This window comes from Gorilla gorilla, chromosome X (genome assembly GCF_029281585.2).
Source record: "Gorilla gorilla gorilla isolate KB3781 chromosome X, NHGRI_mGorGor1-v2.1_pri, whole genome shotgun sequence".
Lineage (NCBI taxonomy): Eukaryota > Metazoa > Chordata > Mammalia > Primates > Hominidae > Gorilla > Gorilla gorilla.
The window spans coordinates 89806153-89825501 of record NC_073247.2 but is presented as its reverse complement, the minus strand read 5'-3'; the positions used below and the strand labels follow the sequence as shown (position 1 = coordinate 89825501).

The window sequence follows — 19349 nt, the reverse complement described above, 5'->3', positions numbered from 1 at the left end:
CTAAGACCTGAAACTATGAAACTACTGAAACAAAACACTGGAGAAATTCCAAGAGGCATCAATCTTGGCAAAGATTTCTTGAGTAATACCCCACAAGCACAGGCAACCAAAGCAAAAATAGGCAAATGAGATCACATCAAGTTAAAAAGCTCCTGTACAGCAAATGGTACAACCAACAATGTGAAGAGACTACCCACAGAATAGGAGAAAATATTTGCAAACTACCCATCTGACAAGGGATTAATAACCAGACAATATAAGAAGCTCAAACAACTCTATAGGAAAATAATCTAATAATCTGATTTTAAAAAATAGGCAAAAGAGTTGAATAGACATTATCAAAAGAAGACACAAAAATGGAAAATGTATATGAAAAGGTGTTTGACATCATTGACCATCAGAGAAATACAAATCAAAACTACAATGAGATATTATCTCATTCCAGTTAAAATGGCTTTTATACAAAAGACAGGCAATAACAAATGCTGATGAGGGTGTGGAAAAAAGAGAGCCCCCTACACTGTTGGTGGGATTGTAAATTATTAATACTCAACCACTATAAAGAAGAGGTTTGGAGGTTCCTCAAAAAACTAAAAATAGAGTACCATGTAATCCAGCAATCTGACTGCTGGGTATATCCAAAAGAAAGAAAATCCATATACCAAACAGATGTCTGTACTCCCATGTTTGTTGCAGTACTCTTCACAATAGCCATCATTTGGAAGCAGTCTAAGTGTCCATCAACAGATGAATGGATAAAGAAAATGTGGTACCAAAACAAGGATGCCCTCTCTCACCACTCCTATTCAACATAGTATTGGACTTCTGGCCAAAGCAATCAGGCAAAACAAACAAAGGGCATCCAAATAGGAAGAGAGGACGTCAAACTGTCCCTGTTTGCAGATGACATGATTCTGTGTCTAGAAAATCCATAGTCTCAGGCCAAAAGCTCCTTTAGCTGATAAACAACTTCAGCAAAGTTTCAGGATACAAAAATCAATGGACAAAAATCACTAGCATTTCTATACACCAATAACAGTGAAGCCAAGAGCCAAATCAGGAATACAATGCCATTCACAATTGCCACAAAAAGAATAAAATACCTAGAAATATAGCTAACCAGTGAGGTGAAAGATCTCTACAGTGAGAACTCCAAAACACTGCTTAAAGAAATCTGAGATGAGATGATACAAACAAATGGAAAAACATTCCATGCTCATGGATAGGAAGAATCAATATTGTTTAAATGGCCATACTGCCCAAAGTAATTTACAGATTCAATGCTATTCCTATCAAACCACCAATGACATTCTTCACATAACTAGAAAAAGATGTTTTTTTCTTTTTTTTTTTCTTTTTGAGACAGAGTCTCGCTCCGTTGCCCAGTCTGGAGTGCAATGGCATGATCTCAGCTCACTGCAGCCTCCACCTCCCGGGTTCAAGCACTTCTCCTGCCTCAGTCTCCCGAGTAGCTGGGATTACAGGCACCCACCACCGCACCCGGCTAATTTTTGTATTTTTAGTAGAGACTAAAAATCTCTACTAAAAGTGGGTTTCGCCATGTTGGCCAGGCTGGTTTTGAACTCCTGACCTCAGGTGATCCACCCGCCTCGGCCTCCCAAAGTGCTGGGATTACAGGCATGAGCCACCATGCCTGGCCAAAAAAACTATTTTAAAATTCATCTGGAACCAAAAAAAAAAAAAAAAAAAAAGAGCCCAAATAGCCCAGGCAACCCTAAGCAAAGAGAACAAAGCTGGAGGCATCACATTACCTGACTTCAAACTATACTGCAGGACTACAGTAATCAAAATAGCACAGTGCTGATACAAAAACAGACACATAGACCAATGGAACAAAAAAGGGAACCCAGAAATAAGGTCATACACCTACAACCATCTGATCTTCAACAAAGCTGACAAAAACAAGCAATGGGGAAAGGACTCCCTATTCAATAAATGGTGCTGGGATATCTGGCTAGCCATAGACAAAAGATTGAAACTGGACTCCTTTCTTATACCATATACAAAATCAATGCAAGATGGATTAAAGACTTAAATGTAAAATTCAAAACTATAAAAATCCTGGAAGACAACCCAGGCAATACCATTCTGAAGATAGGAATGAGCAAAGATTTATAATAAAGATGCCAAAAGCAATTGCAACAAAAGCAAAAACTGACAAATGGGATCTAATTAAACTTGAGAGTTTCTGCACTGCAAAAGAAACTATCAACAGAGTAAACAGACAACCTACAGAATGCGAGAAAATATTTGTAAACTACGCATCTGACAAAGGTCTAATATCCAGAATCTCTAAGCAACTTAAACAAATTTACAAGAAAAAAACAACCCCATCAATAGGTGGGCAAAGGATATAAGCAGATACTTTTCAAACGAAGACATACATGTGGCCAACATGTATATGAAAAAAGCTCAATATCACTGATCATTAGAGAAATGCAAATCAAAGCCACAATGAGATACCATTTCACACCAGTCAGAATGCCTATTATTAAAAAGTCAGGCCAGGCACAGTGGCTTATTTCTGTAATCCTAGCACTTTGGGAGGCTGAAATGCGCAGATCACTTGAGCCCAGGAGTTATAGACGAGCCTGGGCAACATGGCAAAACCCCACCTCTACAAAAAGTACCAAAATTAGCTGGGCATGGTGGCACACACCTATAGTCCCAGCTACTAAGGAGGCTGAGGTGGGAGGATCGCTTGAGCCCAGGAGGTCGAAGCTGCACTGAGCTGTGAGCGTGCCTCTGTAGTCCATCCAGGGTGACAGAGTGAGACCCAGTCTCAAATAAAAAGAAGTCAAAAAATAACAGGTGTTGGCAAGGTTGCAGAGAAAAGGGAACACTTATATACTGTTGGAGGCAGTATAAATTAGTTCAACCATTCTGGAAAGCAGTGTGGCGATTCCTCAAAGAGCTAAAAACAGAACTACCATTTTACCCAGCAATCGTATAACTAGGTATATACCCAAAGGAATATAAATTATCTACCATAAAGACAAATGCAGGCCAGGTGCAGTGGATGCCTGTAATCCTAGCACTTTGGGAGGCCAAGGCAGGTGGATCACTTGAGGTCAGAAGTTCAAGACCAGCCTGGCCAACATGATGAAACCCTGCCTCTACTAAAAAAATATGTAAATTAGCCGGAAATCACTTGAACCTGGGAGGCAGAGGTTACAATGAACCGAGATCACATCACTACACTCCAGCCTGCGCAACAGAGCAAGACTCCATCTAAATATATATATATACACACACACATACACGCATGTGAAAGTTCATTGCAGCACTATGCACAATAGTAAAAACATAGAATCAATCTAAATGCCCATCAATGGACAGATTGGATAAAGAAATGTGGTACATATACATCATGGAATACTGTGCAGCCATAAAAATGAACAAGATCAGGTCTTCTGGGAACATGGATGGAGCTGAAGGCCATTATCCTTGGCAAACTAATGCAGGAACGGAAAACCAAATACCCCATGTTCTCACTCATAAGTGGGAGGTAAATGATGAGAACTCATGGACACAAAGAGGGGAACAACAGACACTGGGGCCTATCTAAGGTTGGAGGGTAAGAGGAGGGAGAGAATAAGGAAAAATAACTATTTGGTACTAGGGTGGCAAAATAATCTGTATGACAAACCCCTGTGACACAAGTTTACCTATATAACAAACCTGCACATATACCCCTGAACATAAAATTTAAAAAAATTTTAATGTGGTACTTATATGCAATGGAGCACTATTCAGCCATAGAAAAGAATGAGATCCTGTTATTTGCAACCACATGGATGGAACCGAAAGTCATTATGGTAAGTGAAATAAGCCAAGGACAGAAATACAGACATCACACGTTTTCACTTATTTGTGGGATCCAAAACTCAAAACAATTGAACTCATGGACACAGAGAGTAGAAAGATGGTTACCAGAGGCTGGAAAGGATAGTGGGAGGGTGGAGACGCAGGTAGGTTTATGTATACAACAAAATAGAAACGATGAATAAAACCTGGTATTTGCTAGCACAACAGGGTGACTATAGTCAATAATAACTTAATTGTAAATTTTAAAATAACTAAGAGTGCAATTGGATTGCTTGTAACACAAAGGATAAATGCTTGAAGAGATGGATACCCTATTTTCCATGATGTGATTATTTCACATTGCATGCATGCATCAAAACATTTCATGTACCCATAAATATATACACTTACTATATACACAGAAAATTTAAAAATTAAAAATATATATAGATAGCCGTTTGTCTTATATTTACATTCCTTTTAAAAGTCTTATATTTCTGTATATAAAGAATACACAATATGACGTACAAAATTTGTGCAAGAGTTAAATTGTTGAGGACAGAAATATAATGAAAAATATTGTTAGATTTTCTCACACATATTATTTAACTTATCCTACTATTAATTACTACTAATGGCCACTGTTTAGTCCTAGTGTTTTGTTTAAATAGCACTTATGTAACAGAAAATAATACATAAAAAACATATAATTTCAAGTGAACACTTATTCTTAAGTAATGATACATATGGACAATTATTTATAATATGTTATGGGTTTTCTTCATCTAGCACATCTATGTCCTGGGTTGGCTCTCTGAAGGTTGGCCACCCTAAGACTATAGTACCATTCTAGTGGGAGGAAAAATATATAAACAAGATACTATTTGTAAATTGCACAGAATAGAAACTGATAAACAATGGTGCCATCTGTGAAAGTGACATCAGTGGCTGGAACAGGTGAGAGAGGCTTTCTTTTACTAGGGTATTTTAAAGTAGTCTTAAATGTTGTACCTTGCAAATATACCACGTATTTTTATTTTATTTTATTTCTTTTTTTGAGATAGAGTCTCCTCTGTTGCCCAGGCTGGAGTGCAGTGGCACAATCTCGACTCACTGCAACCTCCACCTCCTGGGTTCCAGCGATTCTCCTGCCTCAGCCTCCTGAGTAGCTGGGACTACAGGCGTGCCCTGCCATGCCCTGCTAAATTTTGTATTTTTAGTAGAGACAGGGTTTCACCACATTGGCCGAACTGATCTCAAACTCCTGACGTTAAGTGATCCGCCCGCCTCGGCTCCCAAAGTGCTGGGATTACAGGCGTGAGCCACCGTGCCTGGCCACCACCTATTTTTAAATGTACCTTGCAAATATTCAAAAGCAAGGGACTGTTACTAGTTTTACACAGAGGTTGGCCACAGTAAGAGTGGAGAAAAGCACTAGCTCAGCGTGGGAGCACGTGCTCTCACTGGAAACAATGTATTGAGAACACATGGTTCTTGGTTGGGGGGGGTGGGTTCCTGCCCAAACTTCAAGATGGCGGCCAGGTGGACGGCTGATTCTGATGAGTCTGATGAGGTGAGCTGCGCCACAAAACTGAAGGACCCGCTAAGCCTGGGAAATTAGTATGTATTTGTGTATGTGTTTGTGAGGAGAGCCACTGGAGGGTTTTAAGGAAAATAATGATTGGATTTATGACTGAAAGGTCCGTCTAGCTGTGTAAGGAATGTGGGGTGACACTATTTGGGGAGCATATTTCTGTAATCTTGGTAAGGATGTTGGCTTGGACTCATTAGCATAGTAGCACTGGATGGAGATGTGGAGACATGGATAGAACTTTGGGAGGTCACCCGGACAAGACTTGTTGCTAGATTGAGTGTGGATTGTGAGGGAAAGCGCCAACATGGCTGCCTGCTCCGTTTCTGGCCTGGGTGAGTCACGGTTCCTGTTCCTGAGGGAGAATCCTAGGGCGTTGGTGGATGTGGATGTGGAGGGTAAGAATGAGTTATCTGCGACATTTTAAGCCAGAGATAGTTAACTGATGCACATTTTTTGAAAGTCACTGGGGCTGGATGGTAGGTTCTCACGAAAAGTCATTCGGGCTGTTCTGTGGGTGAGGGGCTGGGAAGGGTGTAACTGGGAGGCAAGGAAGGGTCCTGTGTTGGCCTCAGCGGGGAGACAGGAAGCTGCTCCAGGGCCAAGAGAGGCTAGAGGGTCTCTAACGGGCCGAGTGAAGGCTTTACTTTTTCATCAGTGTGAAATGGGCAGCCACGGTAGGGCTTTGAGTGTGACAAGGGCTGACCAAAGTCTTGCTGTGGGGAGAGCAAGCTATTGGGTAAGATTGTCAGATTTAGCTAATAAAAATCCAGAACACCCGGTTAAATATGAATATCAGAACAATTATTTCGTAGCGTAAGTATGGCCTGTGCAAATCTGGGATATACTTATACTAAAAATGTATTCCTTGTTGATGTGACATTCAAACGTAACGGGTCCAACTGTGTTGGACCAAGCAGCCCTAACACCGACTGGGTCTGGAATTCCGGGAAGCCGAAAGGGGCAAAGGTGGTAGCCCTGGAGGTGTGAGGAGGGACCCCCGCAAAGGTGAGGTTGGCCCACTTGGTGCCCTTTGCCGGGAAACAACTCTAGGAAGTCGAGCTTCTCGGCCCCACTACTTCTTTCAGCCCCCAGCAGGCTCCATGGGGAAGGATTACATGCCTCTTCCAATACTGAGCTCGGGCACCCCAGCGCGTCTCTTCCCCTGGCCAGCGGCTTGCTGAAACTCCCGCCCCTGGCGGCTGGCACATAACCCCGCCTTCCGTTTCCCTCCTCCCGCTCCCCGCAGGGGTGGAGCCTGAGCGAGGAGCCCGCGAGCTCTCCTCTCTCCTCTCTCTCCGCGGATGACGAGTGGCTGGATAACATGGAGTCGGGCAAGATGGCGCCTCCCAAGAACGCTCCGAGAGATGCCTTGGTAAGTGCGAAGGATGAGCCGCGGATCGCGAAGCCAGGTGCAGCCAGGGACCTGCGAGGCGGGGCCACGCTGAGGGCCTGAGGGTGGGCTCGCAAGCTCGTTTCAGTCTAGTCAGAGCCGTCAGGAGGAGAGGGTGATGGGGATACGCCCTGGCCCCCGGGCCCCTATCTCGCCGCTTGGGCCAAGTCTTGCCAGAGGGTCGCGGTCCAGCGGAGCTTGCGGAACGGCTGCCCAGCTTTGTGTCCTGGGCTTCGGGCCCCTGCCTCCCCCTCGTCTCTAGCTATCTGCCGGCCCTGACTCCTCGTCCAGGGTTCTGATGCTAGCTTAACCCGCCGCCACAGCCAAAAATGACAACCAGCTGGAGCTACTTACCTCTGCTGGGGAAGCCAACTTCTGTCTTCTCTTTGCCCCACACCCCGCCCCCAACCCCGCCAAAAAATAAAAATAAAAGTTTTCTGCAAAAGCGTACTATCTGGTTTCGTGTGATCACTGACTCACTTGGGAGGGCAAGGGTGAGTAGGACTTTGGAGCCCAAAGAAGGGGAACCTTGTATCATAAATATAAATACTACCCTTCAGTGCAGCCTTCATTTCCAGTACCAAATTCTGCATCTGGTGTTTTTATTTGAATCCACAGGTGATGGCACAGATCCTGAAGGATATGGGAATCACAGAGTATGAACCAAGGGTTATAAATCAAATGTTGGAATTTGCTTTCCGTAAGTTAATGAAACACCAAAAACTTGCCTAACTTGTGAACTTGAAAAGATATTTTTATTGTAAGAACATTTTCTTTTATTTTCTTTTTTGAGACAGGGACTCGCTGTTGCCCAGGCTAGAAGGCAGTGGCGCGATCTTGGCTCACTGCGGCCTCCGCCTCCTGGGTTCAAGCGATTCTCGTGCCTCAGCCTCCCAAGCTGGGACTACAGGCACTTGCCACCACGCCCGGCTAAGTGTTGTATTATTAGTAGAAAGGGAGTTTCGCCATATTGCCCAGGCTGGCCTCGAACTACTGACTCAAGTGATCCGCCCATCTCGGCCTCCCAAAGTGTTGGGATTACAGGCGTGAACCACCGTGCCCAGCCTTGTAAGAACATTTTCAACCAAATATGTTAACAGTATCATAGAATTCAGCCTAAAGAACTAAAGGAGCTCAAGCTAGGGGACAGTGGTATTCACACTGTGATATCTGTTTAAAACTGATCATATAGACAGGACAATTACTTATTAAAATCAGCATTTAGGCTGAGCACAGTAGCTTACACCTGTAATCTCAGCACTTCGGGAGGCTGACGTGGGGAGGCCAGGAGTTTGAGTTATGCCTGGGCAACATAGTGAGACCCTGTCTCTACAAAAAACCACAAAATTTATAAACCGTCTACAAATTAGTGGAAAGTTTTATTAAGACAAGTAGCCATAAATATTAAGCTGTCTTCATATGTTTAAGAAAAGATTGTTTTGTTCTTATAGGTTATGTGACTACAATTCTGGATGATGCAAAAATTTATTCGAGCCATGCTAAGAAACCTAATGTTGATGCAGATGATGTGAGACTGGCAATCCAGTGTCGTGCGGACCAATCTTTTACCTCTCCTCCCCCAAGAGATGTGAGCAAACTTTGATTTGAAGTTATTTTTACTTACAATTTTTTAAACTGTAGTTCTAATAAGGATTTTTTTTTTAAGTTTTTACTGGATATCGCAAGGCAGAAAAATCAAACCCCTTTGCCACTGATTAAGCCATATGCAGGACCTAGACTGCCACCTGATAGATACTGCTTAACAGCTCCAAACTATAGGCTGAAGTCCTTAATTAAAAAGGTAAGAAATTTTAGTCAACTTTTCTTTTTTTAAAAGGTGGAATATGATAGGGGACTTTGTGAAAAGCAAATTCCTGTAGCTAGTATAGTAGATTAAAGGTTAAGATACCTTACTAGAATTTTTTTAATTTTAAAAAATTTTCGAGCTAGATGGAACTTTAGTGTTCATCTAACTCAACAGTCATTTTTCACATCAGGAAGCAGGGCCTGAACTCATTTATGAAGTTAGTAGCAAAGCTAGGACTGATTCCAAGCCTCATAACTCCCAATCTTTCCACTATATCATAGTTTTTTAGTGAGGCCTAATAACAGAGGAAATGATACCATCAGGAATTAGGCCAGCTTTCTAAAATATGACATAAAGCTCTCCCACCACTGAAAAAGTTCTCCCCATAATAGGCTGCCTTTTCTGAAGTTCCGCTATAAGAGTTTTATTCTTTTTTGGGTTAAGAAATTGACCAGTTAAGATTAAAAATCACAAAGTAGTTACAGTCTTATTTGAGTGGGGATAACCGCTATCTTAAACTTTAATACTGCATAAGATTATGTACGTATTCATATCTATTTTTATATAGATAGAGACATGTATATATGTTTATACAAACCCCAGATTAAATGTTGGATTTAGAACACTGAGAGAACAAAAACAGGACTTTCTTGCCATGGATTATCCATAATCATTTACATTAGCAATCCTAATTTCATTCCTGGTAAATTTAGGTGTCACATCTTAACATTAATTTGTTTTTTAAATCCCCTAGGGACCTAACCAAGGGAGACTAGTTCCACGATTAAGTGTTGGTGCTGTTAGTAGCAAACCTACTACTCCTACTATAGGTAAGTGAGAGGAGACAATGGCATTTCTGGCTGGTAAAGCAGTGCCTCAGCACTTGGTTTTGAACTATAATGCAAGTCAAAAAGTGAATCAGAAATTCTTGTGTATGTGTTACTATTAATAATTTTACTCATCCTCTAGTAAAGCTATAAACATACATGTTACTGGATTTCAAAATGAGAAAGCCACAAGGAACGTCTGATCTCAAATGAATATAAAATTGGACATTGCCCCCATTGTTGTTGGTATAAACTCTGATACCAAAAACAGGAATGTACTCTTAGCTGTGTACTTTACGCCTTCTATAAGGTGCCACACACACTTATGGCAGTAGACTACTTATTAGAAATTTAAATTTCCAAATACATTGATGAGAATACAGTAGAAAGAAGATTAAGGTGTACAAAAATCTTAAGGATTTCAAAGAAAAAAATTGTTTTTAATACTAACCTTTTTAAAACATAGTACTGATTGTTTTAGACTGGTCAGTGGGAGCCCCTTCAAGCTGTTTCCTGTGTCCTTTGGACGTATCTGCATCATTCCGTGATCATTTCTTGCTTTCTGATGCAACAAGATGTTCCAAACTCACCTTTATATTTTTCTGCCCAGGTCCTAGAATCATCCACTTGTCCAAAGAGCTCTAGTTCTTTTTAGTGGAGAATGGTATTTAGAAACCATTATTTGTTTCTTTTTAATATCGTTGTTTAGATAATAAGGAAAACAAATAATGGACTTAGATTTCCTGTTTTTTTTTTTTTCTACGTTCCTGCTGGGTTTCTTGCATAGTCTAGTATTCAAAGTATTTTCAGAAAAGTCCCTTTTCACCAGTATTAATTTATTGGCTCTTATTGCTTATAACTTGAGTCCTATAGCTGTCATATAGCTCAGGTATAAACAGCATTTGATTTTTGAGGTGTGTAAACCCTCTCTTCATATTCTCAGGATGTAAATTTGCATTTCAGCATTGTAAAACCAGTTTGGTATAGTATTAGTTGTACATGTCTAATTACCTACCTGTGACCTTTGTGGACAGAAATCTGCATTATAATCTTTGTAAATTTTCATCATATACTGTTTGTCTGTGGGTTCACATTACTTAAATGAATACCAGCTTTTTTAAACCCCTAGGCTGGTAATCAGTTTCGTGTGTTAGGCAGGTTAACCAATTTTAGTTATCAGTTGTGATTTTTATTCCTAGCTAGACATTTGTTGTACATACTTCAGAGATTGTTAAAAATCTAGAGTCAGGGCACTACCAAAAAGCGCCTGATAGTTTTAAAGATGCAAGTTTTTTTTTGTTTTTATTTTTTATTTTTTGAGACAGACTCTCGCTCTGTCACCCAGGCCAGGCTGGAGTGCAATGGCACAATCTTGGCTCACTGCAACCTCTGCCTCCTGGGTTCAAGCAGTTCTCCTGCCTCAGCCTCCCGAGTAGCTGCGATTACAGGTGTGCGTCACCACACCAGGCTAATTTTTGTTTTTTTGTGTTTTTTTTTTTTTTTTTTCAGTAAAGACGGGATTTCACCATGTTGGCCAGGCTGGTCTTGAACTCCTGACCTCAAGTGATCTGCCTGCCTCGGCCTTCCAAAGTGCTAGGATTACAGGTGTGACCCACCACGCCAGGCATAAAGATGCAAGTTTTAAAATTTAAAAAAATTAAAATGAGTTGGCCAGGTGCGGTGGCTCACACCTGTAATCCTAGCACTTTGGGAGGCCAAGGCGGGCCTATCACTTGAGGTCAGGAGTTCAAGAGCAGCCTGGCCAACATGGTGAAACCCCGTCTCTACTAAAAATACAAAAATTAGCCAGGCATGGTGGCAGGTGCCTGTAATCCCAGCTACTCGGGAGGCTGAGGCACGAGAATCGCTTGAACCCAAGAGGCGGAGGTTACAGTGAGCCAAGATCATGCCACTGCATTCCAGCTTGGACGACAGAGTAAGACTCTGTCTCAAAAAAAAAGAAAAATTAAAATGATTTATATAGACTTAAGACCTGAGTATTTACTCTGTTCAATTGGGGGAAGCTCCATCTACAGTCTAATGTGTTCAGTTTTAAAGCCTGAACTCCATACCTACTTAAATGTATTAACAATCCTTAGGCCAAGAAAACATCCACCTACTGTGAGTTTTCTTTTTTCTTTATAAAATAAAATACTTACATTGCTTCATTACGCTTCACCAAATTCTTTGAACTGATCCTTAATACATGGGAAAACTTACCTAGGGATGGAGATATTTTAGAGGAAGGTCTCACCTTCTGTGTTTGGGAGAGAAAGCAGTAAAACCCGGATTTCTTGGTACCTTTGGGCTTTATTTCCTTAGACTTTCTTCACCTTTGTCTCTAGAAATGATGATAATTGTAGTGTCCTCAGCAACTCTATCTCTGGGTAGACTGCTGGTTCCAGGGGGAAGGGATGTATTGGAAAGCCTGCATCCCCAAATGAAAAATTGGAAATGGATACATTTCCATAAATGTATTTTTTGAGAGATCAATGATGTCAGTATATATATTAAGTCTTCGAGTCTTACAAAATACATTTATTAAGCAAACATTTGTTGAGTACCTATTAGGAGCAAGGTAAAAGAGCCATGTGCTCACAAGGATGAAAAATGTTAGCCAAGGCTTGTAATCTAGTCAATGAGATAAGATAATAATAATAATGACTCCTATGACGTTAAGGGAACTTCAGAGGCAGGATACAAGACATTTAACTGAGAAAATTAAGGAAAGTTTTATAAAACGGGGTAGTATTTGAGCTGTTCCTTGGAATAATGGGTAGAATTTAGATGACTGGGGGTTTAGACTAGGTTATCTCCAAGATATTTTTCTGCTTAAAAAGTATCTGAACACAGAAAGGGAATAAATTTTCTGGGCCCACCTGGAGACCTCAAGGGGTGTATTTGATCTCTGCTTTAGTTTCATGGGCATAGATGACATCTTCTGATTCTCAGCAGGTGACCAAGATTAAAAGTGCCAACTAAGGTAATAAATAGAAAACCTGGGTCTTTATTCTGGTAGGTTAAACTCTCATCTTTATGTCTTCATCCAGCTATACCTCAGTGCTTACTGTGTACTAAATGCTGTTTGAAGAGTTTTACAGGGATTATTTTTACTTAATTTTCACAATAATTATATGAAATGGGTGATATATCCCCCATTTTACAGAGGAGAAAACTGAGGCACAAAAATTTAAATAAACTTGCCCAAGGACACTCAGCTAGTAGGTGAGAGCCTGGATTCAAACTCAAGCAGGTAGGCTACAGAGCCTACATTCTTTACCACTATTCTATACTGAATTTTGTAACATCTAAACAAGCTTGTAAAATTTTTTAAGGTTGTTTTGCTCTTATTTCTAATGACTTTTTCCTCACCTTTTATTAGTTTCCTTTGCTTTGAAGATAGTTTGCAGTAAGCTGAGTGTAGAATATAAATCTGTATAAGTCACCTAACAAACATGGTCTGTTTATTGTAACTACAGCAACCCCACAAACGGTGTCTGTCCCAAATAAAGTTGCAACTCCAATGTCAGTGACAAGCCAAAGATTTACGGTGCAGATTCCACCTTCTCAGTCCACACCTGTCAAACCAGGTAATGTGATTGGGGGTGGGGGACAGAATTTGTGAATAATTTGAAATTGTAGAACCGTTTGTATTCCTATAGCAAGAGGTAAATTGTTCTTCAGAGGGACCTATGAGCCCTCTAAAATTCTGTGAAATTTTACATAAAGTAGTCTTCCCCCCTTATCCTTGAGGGATTGTTCCAAGACCCCCAGTTAAATTTACAACCTTTAAATTTATAAACTTTCTAAATTATAAGGTTTAATTTATAAATTAGGCACGGCAAGAAATTAACAATAATTAAAAAACAACTACAACAACATACTGTAATAAAATATATGTGAGTGTGATCTCTCAAAGTATCTTACTGTACTGTACTCATCTATTTTTGGATCGCAGTTGACCACAAGTAGCTGAAACTGCAGATAAGGGGGGACTACTATATATGTAACATTTTGGGGAGGAGGGAAAGAGTATTCAGTGTGTTCATCAGATTTTCAAATAACACCGTCAACTAAACAGTTAGGGTCCACAAATCTAAGTCATCTTCAAGGAAAAGCAGTTAAGGTAAAAGCTCAAGAAAGCGACAAAACTTAGTGATGAATATGTGTATGCAATCCAGAACATAAATGTAAACTCAAATGAAATTGTACCTTTACTTCATAGGATACACACACACACACACACACACAGATTGGAATAAGAATTCTGTCATAGCACAATTTACTAATGTGTATGTCTAGATTTCATATCTTCTGAAACCTAACCGCACACAATAAGCAACTAACGTAAAATACTGGCCTATTAGGGAAGTGATTCCTGACCTTGAACATAGGCCTTTGTTTAGTATGTTGCATGATGAATCCAGTGCAGTTTCCCATGACTAAATTGAAATTCTAGGTTGTTAAAATACAACAGAACTTCTTCAACCTTGTACTAGATATGTTTAATCTTTATCTATACATAGATCAGAACATCACATTATATCCCGTACATATACACAATTATTGGCAGGGTACAATGGCTCACACCTGTAATCCCAGCACTTTGGGAGACCGAGGCAGGAGGATCACTTGAGGCCAGGAGTTCGAGACCAGCCTGGCCAACGTGGTGAAACCCCGTCTCTACTGAAAATACAAAAATTAGCCAGGTATGGTGGCGCACGCCTATAATCCCAGCTACTTGGGAACCTGAGGCACAAGAATCACTTGAACTCAGGAGGCGGAGGTTGCAGTGAGCCAAGATCACGCCAGCTTGGACGACAGAGCGAGACACTGTCTCAAAAAAATAGTAATTTAAAAATAAATACACAATTATTTGCCAACTAAAAATAAAGATGTTTTAAAATTTAATTCAACTCATTGCAGTATAAGTACCTATGTTTCTTCTATGATATAGTTGCACTTCATGCTATTGAAATTGGTATTAGAATTACATTCAGCTTTGTTGTATACTTTTTATCATATGTTTCAGATTCTGGGTAATTCATAGCTTGGTTTTGGGGGGGCTTTCTTCTCTGTTTACAGTTCCTGCAACAACTGCAGTTCAAAATGTTCTGATTAATCCTTCAATGATTGGGCCCAAAAATATTCTTATTACCACCAACATGGTTTCGTCACAGAACACGGCCAATGAAGCAAACCCACTGAAGAGAAAACATGAAGATGATGATGACAATGATATTATGTAAGGAATATAGTCTAGTCTAGATGCATTTCAAAAGGAAAGTTGGTTTTGAGCCCAGTATACTGAACTAGAATATTCTAGATCTTGTTTTACCTTAAAAGACTGAAATGTAGCTGCAGTATTTTTCGTCAGTTAAAACTGTTAGATCTCTTTAGTAAACATACAAATGTGTTTTTCAGTAGGCTTCAGTTACAAACAGTTAAGTACTTGTTTCTTAATAGTTTCATTAATGTTGAGTCCTAGTATGGCAATTCTGTTTTTGAGACACTTTTCTGCCTTCTATCACTGATAGCAGCATTTAAGTTTCAGGTTCTACAGCCTAGTCAGCAGATTTATCTTTGACAGCATAATTTCTGATCTACATTTAAATACTACTTTATTTTATAAGGTAATATAGTTACTGTCACTAGCTTTTTTTTTTTTTTTTTTTACCATCTCTCTCAATATAGGAAACATTTTTTGGAAAGGATGGATTTAGAGGAGAGATTCTAAATCCATTTTGAATGTATTTGTTTCTTTGACTTCCTTAACTTCCAAACTCAACTCCCTTTCTAGATCCCATTCATTTTCTGCACCTCCCCCATAGGCTTGTTTCTCTCCATTGCTGTTAAATGTAGAAGGCCATACCTGGAATTTTAAAAATATTATTCCTGGTAATACAGCTCAGTGTCATTTTCCTATTTTTAAAACATGCTCTACATGCCTAATGTTTTGTGATTCACTTCAACCTGATGGTTTGCATTTGCTGTTTTTCACTCTTACGTCAGAGCAGTTGGGTTTTACCCCTTAGTTTTTATGCCTGTTAAGCTTTACTGTGCTTTTGACAGGTAGTTTTGGGTCAGTTATATTCAGTTTTAGTATTGTATTCCAAGTTGATAACTCTTCCATGTTTCACATTTCTAAATTTAACAGAGATGCTGTAGCTTAAAACATGTTTTGATAAGTAATTACACTGGACCTAGGCAAAACCACTGAAGAACAAGTGTTCCTTTTTACCACATACATATTATGTTTTGATCACTGCTGCTTGAGCCCCGCTATTGGTATAATTCAGATCATTTTAGCTTGTTGCTGAGGATGTCACATATAAGACGGGATCAAACCTGAAAGACACTAATGGTTCTCCATCCTCTATAAGGCCAACAAAGAAAACAAATTAATGTGATGTAACTTGCATTTATGTGCACTCTGCATAGGTTTCCCAATAATACTGTAATGTTGCTGAACACCTTTCTGTTTTCCATTTATACACATATTAAAGTCATATTGGGAAAGATGGCAAAGCTTTTGAGAATATAAACACACCTGTTTTGTTTTTCTTAAGTTCAACATACTTTTGTAGAATTTGTAAAATAAATGTTCATATCATAATTGAGAATTTATAGCCAAGGATCCTCAAAACAGAAGTTTCATCTTAGGATAGTGTTTGATATATCTAAGAAAGTCCAGTTAACAGAGAAGAAATGTCTCAAATGTCTCGTATCAGTTTTAGTGTTTTTCAGTATTAGGGAAAGGTAATATAAAAACAGGTAAAATGTATAAAAATAGACCTGATCAACATCATAGGAGATAAATATTCATTATATAGCATAGGATATTATTACTTGAATGTTCTCAGGGAGGCAGCAAGTCAGAAGGCCTAGGTTCTAATCCTAGCTCCATCATTTACCAACTGTGTGACCTTACTTCACCTCTTAGCCTTGTTCTCCTCACTAGTAGTAGGAAAGTAACACCTACCCTGCCTACCTCACAGGGCTGTTGTGAGGGTTCAATTGGTATATGTGAAAATTCTTTCAAAATTGTAAAATGCTATATGACTATAAGGAATTATTGCATTTGTTCCAAGGTTAATAAAAATTTGAGCTTATCAGTGTTTTCATTTTTTAGGATTCAAGGGAGATGAACAAAGCCCAGTAATTCTGATGGCCAAAAACCAGTAAGATTTGTTTAATGGTTATATATCAGAAAATCACTTGCTTTTATCTGGAATCAGCATGTGACACCATCATAGTGAAGCAAATTGAAAATGAGTAGAAGAATATGGGTTTATATCTGTTGTCCTTCAGCTTCTAGGTGGAATTTTTAAAAAATATGTGCTGATGGTAAATGGGATGAGGACACTGTTATCTCCAGTTCTTCCTTTTATGGGTAGCAAACAAGTGTCTATGATCTGAGTACGAATATAGGAATATAGCCAGCATGGGGAGGGGGTAGAATGGAAGATGTGATGCACACTATGTTCTAAGGGATCCAAGGTGACGGAATATTCAAGAGGCAGGAAAGAAAATACTAATCAACTACAGAACAGCAGGTATGCCACCATTTACATTTTAATATATTTATATACAGATATACACACATGGGTATGCTCTTTATGCAGAGTCTCACTGTCGCCCAGGCTGGAGTGCAGTGGCGCGATCTCGGCTCACTGCGAGCTCCGCTTCCCAGGTTCACGCCATTCTCCTGCCTCAGCCTCCCGAGTAGCTGGGACTACAGGCGCCCGCCATCACGCCCAGCTAATTTTTTGTATTTTTAGTAGAGACGGGGTTTCACCGTGTTAGCCAGGATGGTCTCAATCTCCTGACCTCATGCCCCGCCTGCCTGGGCCTCCCAAAGTGTTGGGATTACAGGCGTAAGCCACCGCACCCGGCCTCTTTATGTATATTAAATAGCCTTAGATTGAAAGAAACTGGTCTTCCAGAGGTTGCTTCTGGGGAGGGAAACTGGTAGGTAGGGGACTGAGGAAGGTGTCTTCATTGTATACTCCTTTTTGATCATGTGTAAACCCCTGTGCTAGAGGGAAATTTTGGAAATGAAGAAAACAGGAAAACACTGAGCTAAAGAACCAAATTGTTCACTTACGACATGGGAATTATTTTTTTCTGCATATAAACACACATATATAGTCTAGGGTTAAAGGTGAATTTACAACTTAAAGCATACACCTTTGCAATATTTTACCAATAATTCATAATTCCAAATTAGAAAGCACATACTTATACTGTTTTGTGGGGTTTTTGTTTTGAGGCAGAGTCTCGCTCTGTCGCCCAGACAGGAATGCAGTAGCGTGATCTCAGCTCACTGCAACCTCCACCTCCCAGGTTCAAGTGATTCTCCTGCCTCAGCCTTCTGAATAGCTGGGACTACAGTGGCACCCGCCACCACGCCCGGCTAATTTTTGTATTTTTGGTAGAAACGGCGTTTCACCATGTTGGCCAGGCTGGTCCCAAACTCCTGACAGGTGAACTGCCCACCTCGGCCTCCCAAAGTCCTGGGATTACAGGCGTAAGCCACCATGCCTGGCCCCTTATACTGTTCTAGCTTATATGCACACAAGTTATCTACTATCTTCTTTGGTTAGGTTAAAAATTCCTTCAGAACATAAATGCTCTTATATTCCCTCTATCACGTCTTTAAGCACATAGAAGGAACTCAAATATTTGCCTAATTGACAAGTTGTTTATGACTGGAGATTCCCCCATTCTTTCTTTAGGTTAACAACCCAAGTAAATGGGGGGTGATCCTGGAAACAGTCCAGTAGAAAGTACTTAAAAGGTACAGTCAGAGATTGTTGGATAGATAATGCTGGCAATTGTAGAGTAGGTGCTGGGTTTATGGGAGTTTATGCTTCTTTCAGTTCCATTTGAAATAATTTTTAAAACGTTGGAGGAAAGGTAATCAGTAGGAAAAAGTCACAAAAATTGGACTAGAATTCCTGAGTACCCATAGAGGTATGCAGAAACATGGTACAATTTAAAATTAACTACAAATACGGGTACAGTATTAACTAAAATACAAATGAAGAAAAAACTTGAGCTTTCAAATTTCTGTTTTGTTTAGAGCAACCACCAAAATTTTCTTTTGCTATTCTATCCAGGGTTAAACAAAATAGTCTAGAAGCATCATGTCAGGGATAGAGTCTAGAAGCATCTATAGCCTAGAAGCATCATGTCAGGGACGGAGGCACATTGGAAAAGCATCAGGCACTGGAACCAGACAAACCTCAACTTGAATCCCTGCTGTTACTTACTAGCTCTGTGGTCCTGTCCAAAAGTTTATTTCTTTGTCCCTAAAGGTGAAATACATATCTTGCCAGCACAGAATTTCTGGTCAGACATGGCTTTTTCAAATCGTGTTTACCTCTGCTCTCTCCCAAAACTCCATTAAAAGGACAGGAAAGAAATAGGAAGGTAAAATTATAAAGATGATGAAAGAATCCGAATGGCCATTTAGATTCTCAGTAGTGACAATGAAACAGTGGCTTCGAGTCTCAAAAAGTGATACTCAGGCTAAAATTCTATATATAGCCAAACTAGGAATCAAGTATAAGGGTCAAATAAAGACATTTTCAGACTTACAAAGTCTTAGAGATTTTGCCTCCCAGGCACCCTTTCTCAGGAAGCTAGTAGAGTCTTGTGTTCTACAAAAAGTAGACCAAGAAAGAGGGAAAAGGGGGAATCCAGAAAACAGGAGTCTAACACAGGAGGTAAAAGGAATCCCCAAGAAGGTTATAGGAAATACCAGAGCAACAGCTAGCTGTACACCTTGCCTAGAGGGCATCAAGTACAAATTGGATAAAGGAGCACCAAGGACTCCTGCAGGGATAACTCTAACAAGGATTATTCAATATGTTTTAATATATTGAGACACTTATGCTT

The 19349-nt window shown here is 39.9% G+C and overlaps 1 protein-coding gene across 1 annotated transcript; it reads left to right on the top strand.

Moving 5' to 3' along the window:
- The first annotated feature begins 4926 nt into the window (after positions 1–4926).
- On the top strand, positions 4927–16558 carry TAF9B (TATA-box binding protein associated factor 9b). The gene is made up of 8 exons (XM_004064429.4): positions 4927–5401; positions 6669–6794; positions 7431–7512; positions 8264–8400; positions 8479–8613; positions 9374–9449; positions 12926–13036; positions 14532–16558. The coding sequence occupies exons 1-8, from the start codon at positions 5360–5362 to the stop codon at positions 14693–14695; spliced, it is 873 nt and encodes a 290-aa protein (XP_004064477.2). The 5' UTR covers positions 4927–5359; the 3' UTR covers positions 14696–16558.
- Positions 16559–19349: the final 2791 nt, after the last annotated feature.

Excerpts from the sequence above, each read along its gene's own strand:
- TAF9B (XM_004064429.4), top strand. The coding sequence starts at position 5,360 with ATGGCGGCCAGGTGGACGGCTGATTCTGATGAGTCTGATGAG. Across the intron at positions 5,402-6,668 it reads ATTCTGATGAGTCTGATGAG|GGGTGGAGCCTGAGCGAGGA; the intron begins GTGAGCTGCGCC and ends CGCTCCCCGCAG. Across the intron at positions 6,795-7,430 it reads ACGCTCCGAGAGATGCCTTG|GTGATGGCACAGATCCTGAA; the intron begins GTAAGTGCGAAG and ends TTGAATCCACAG.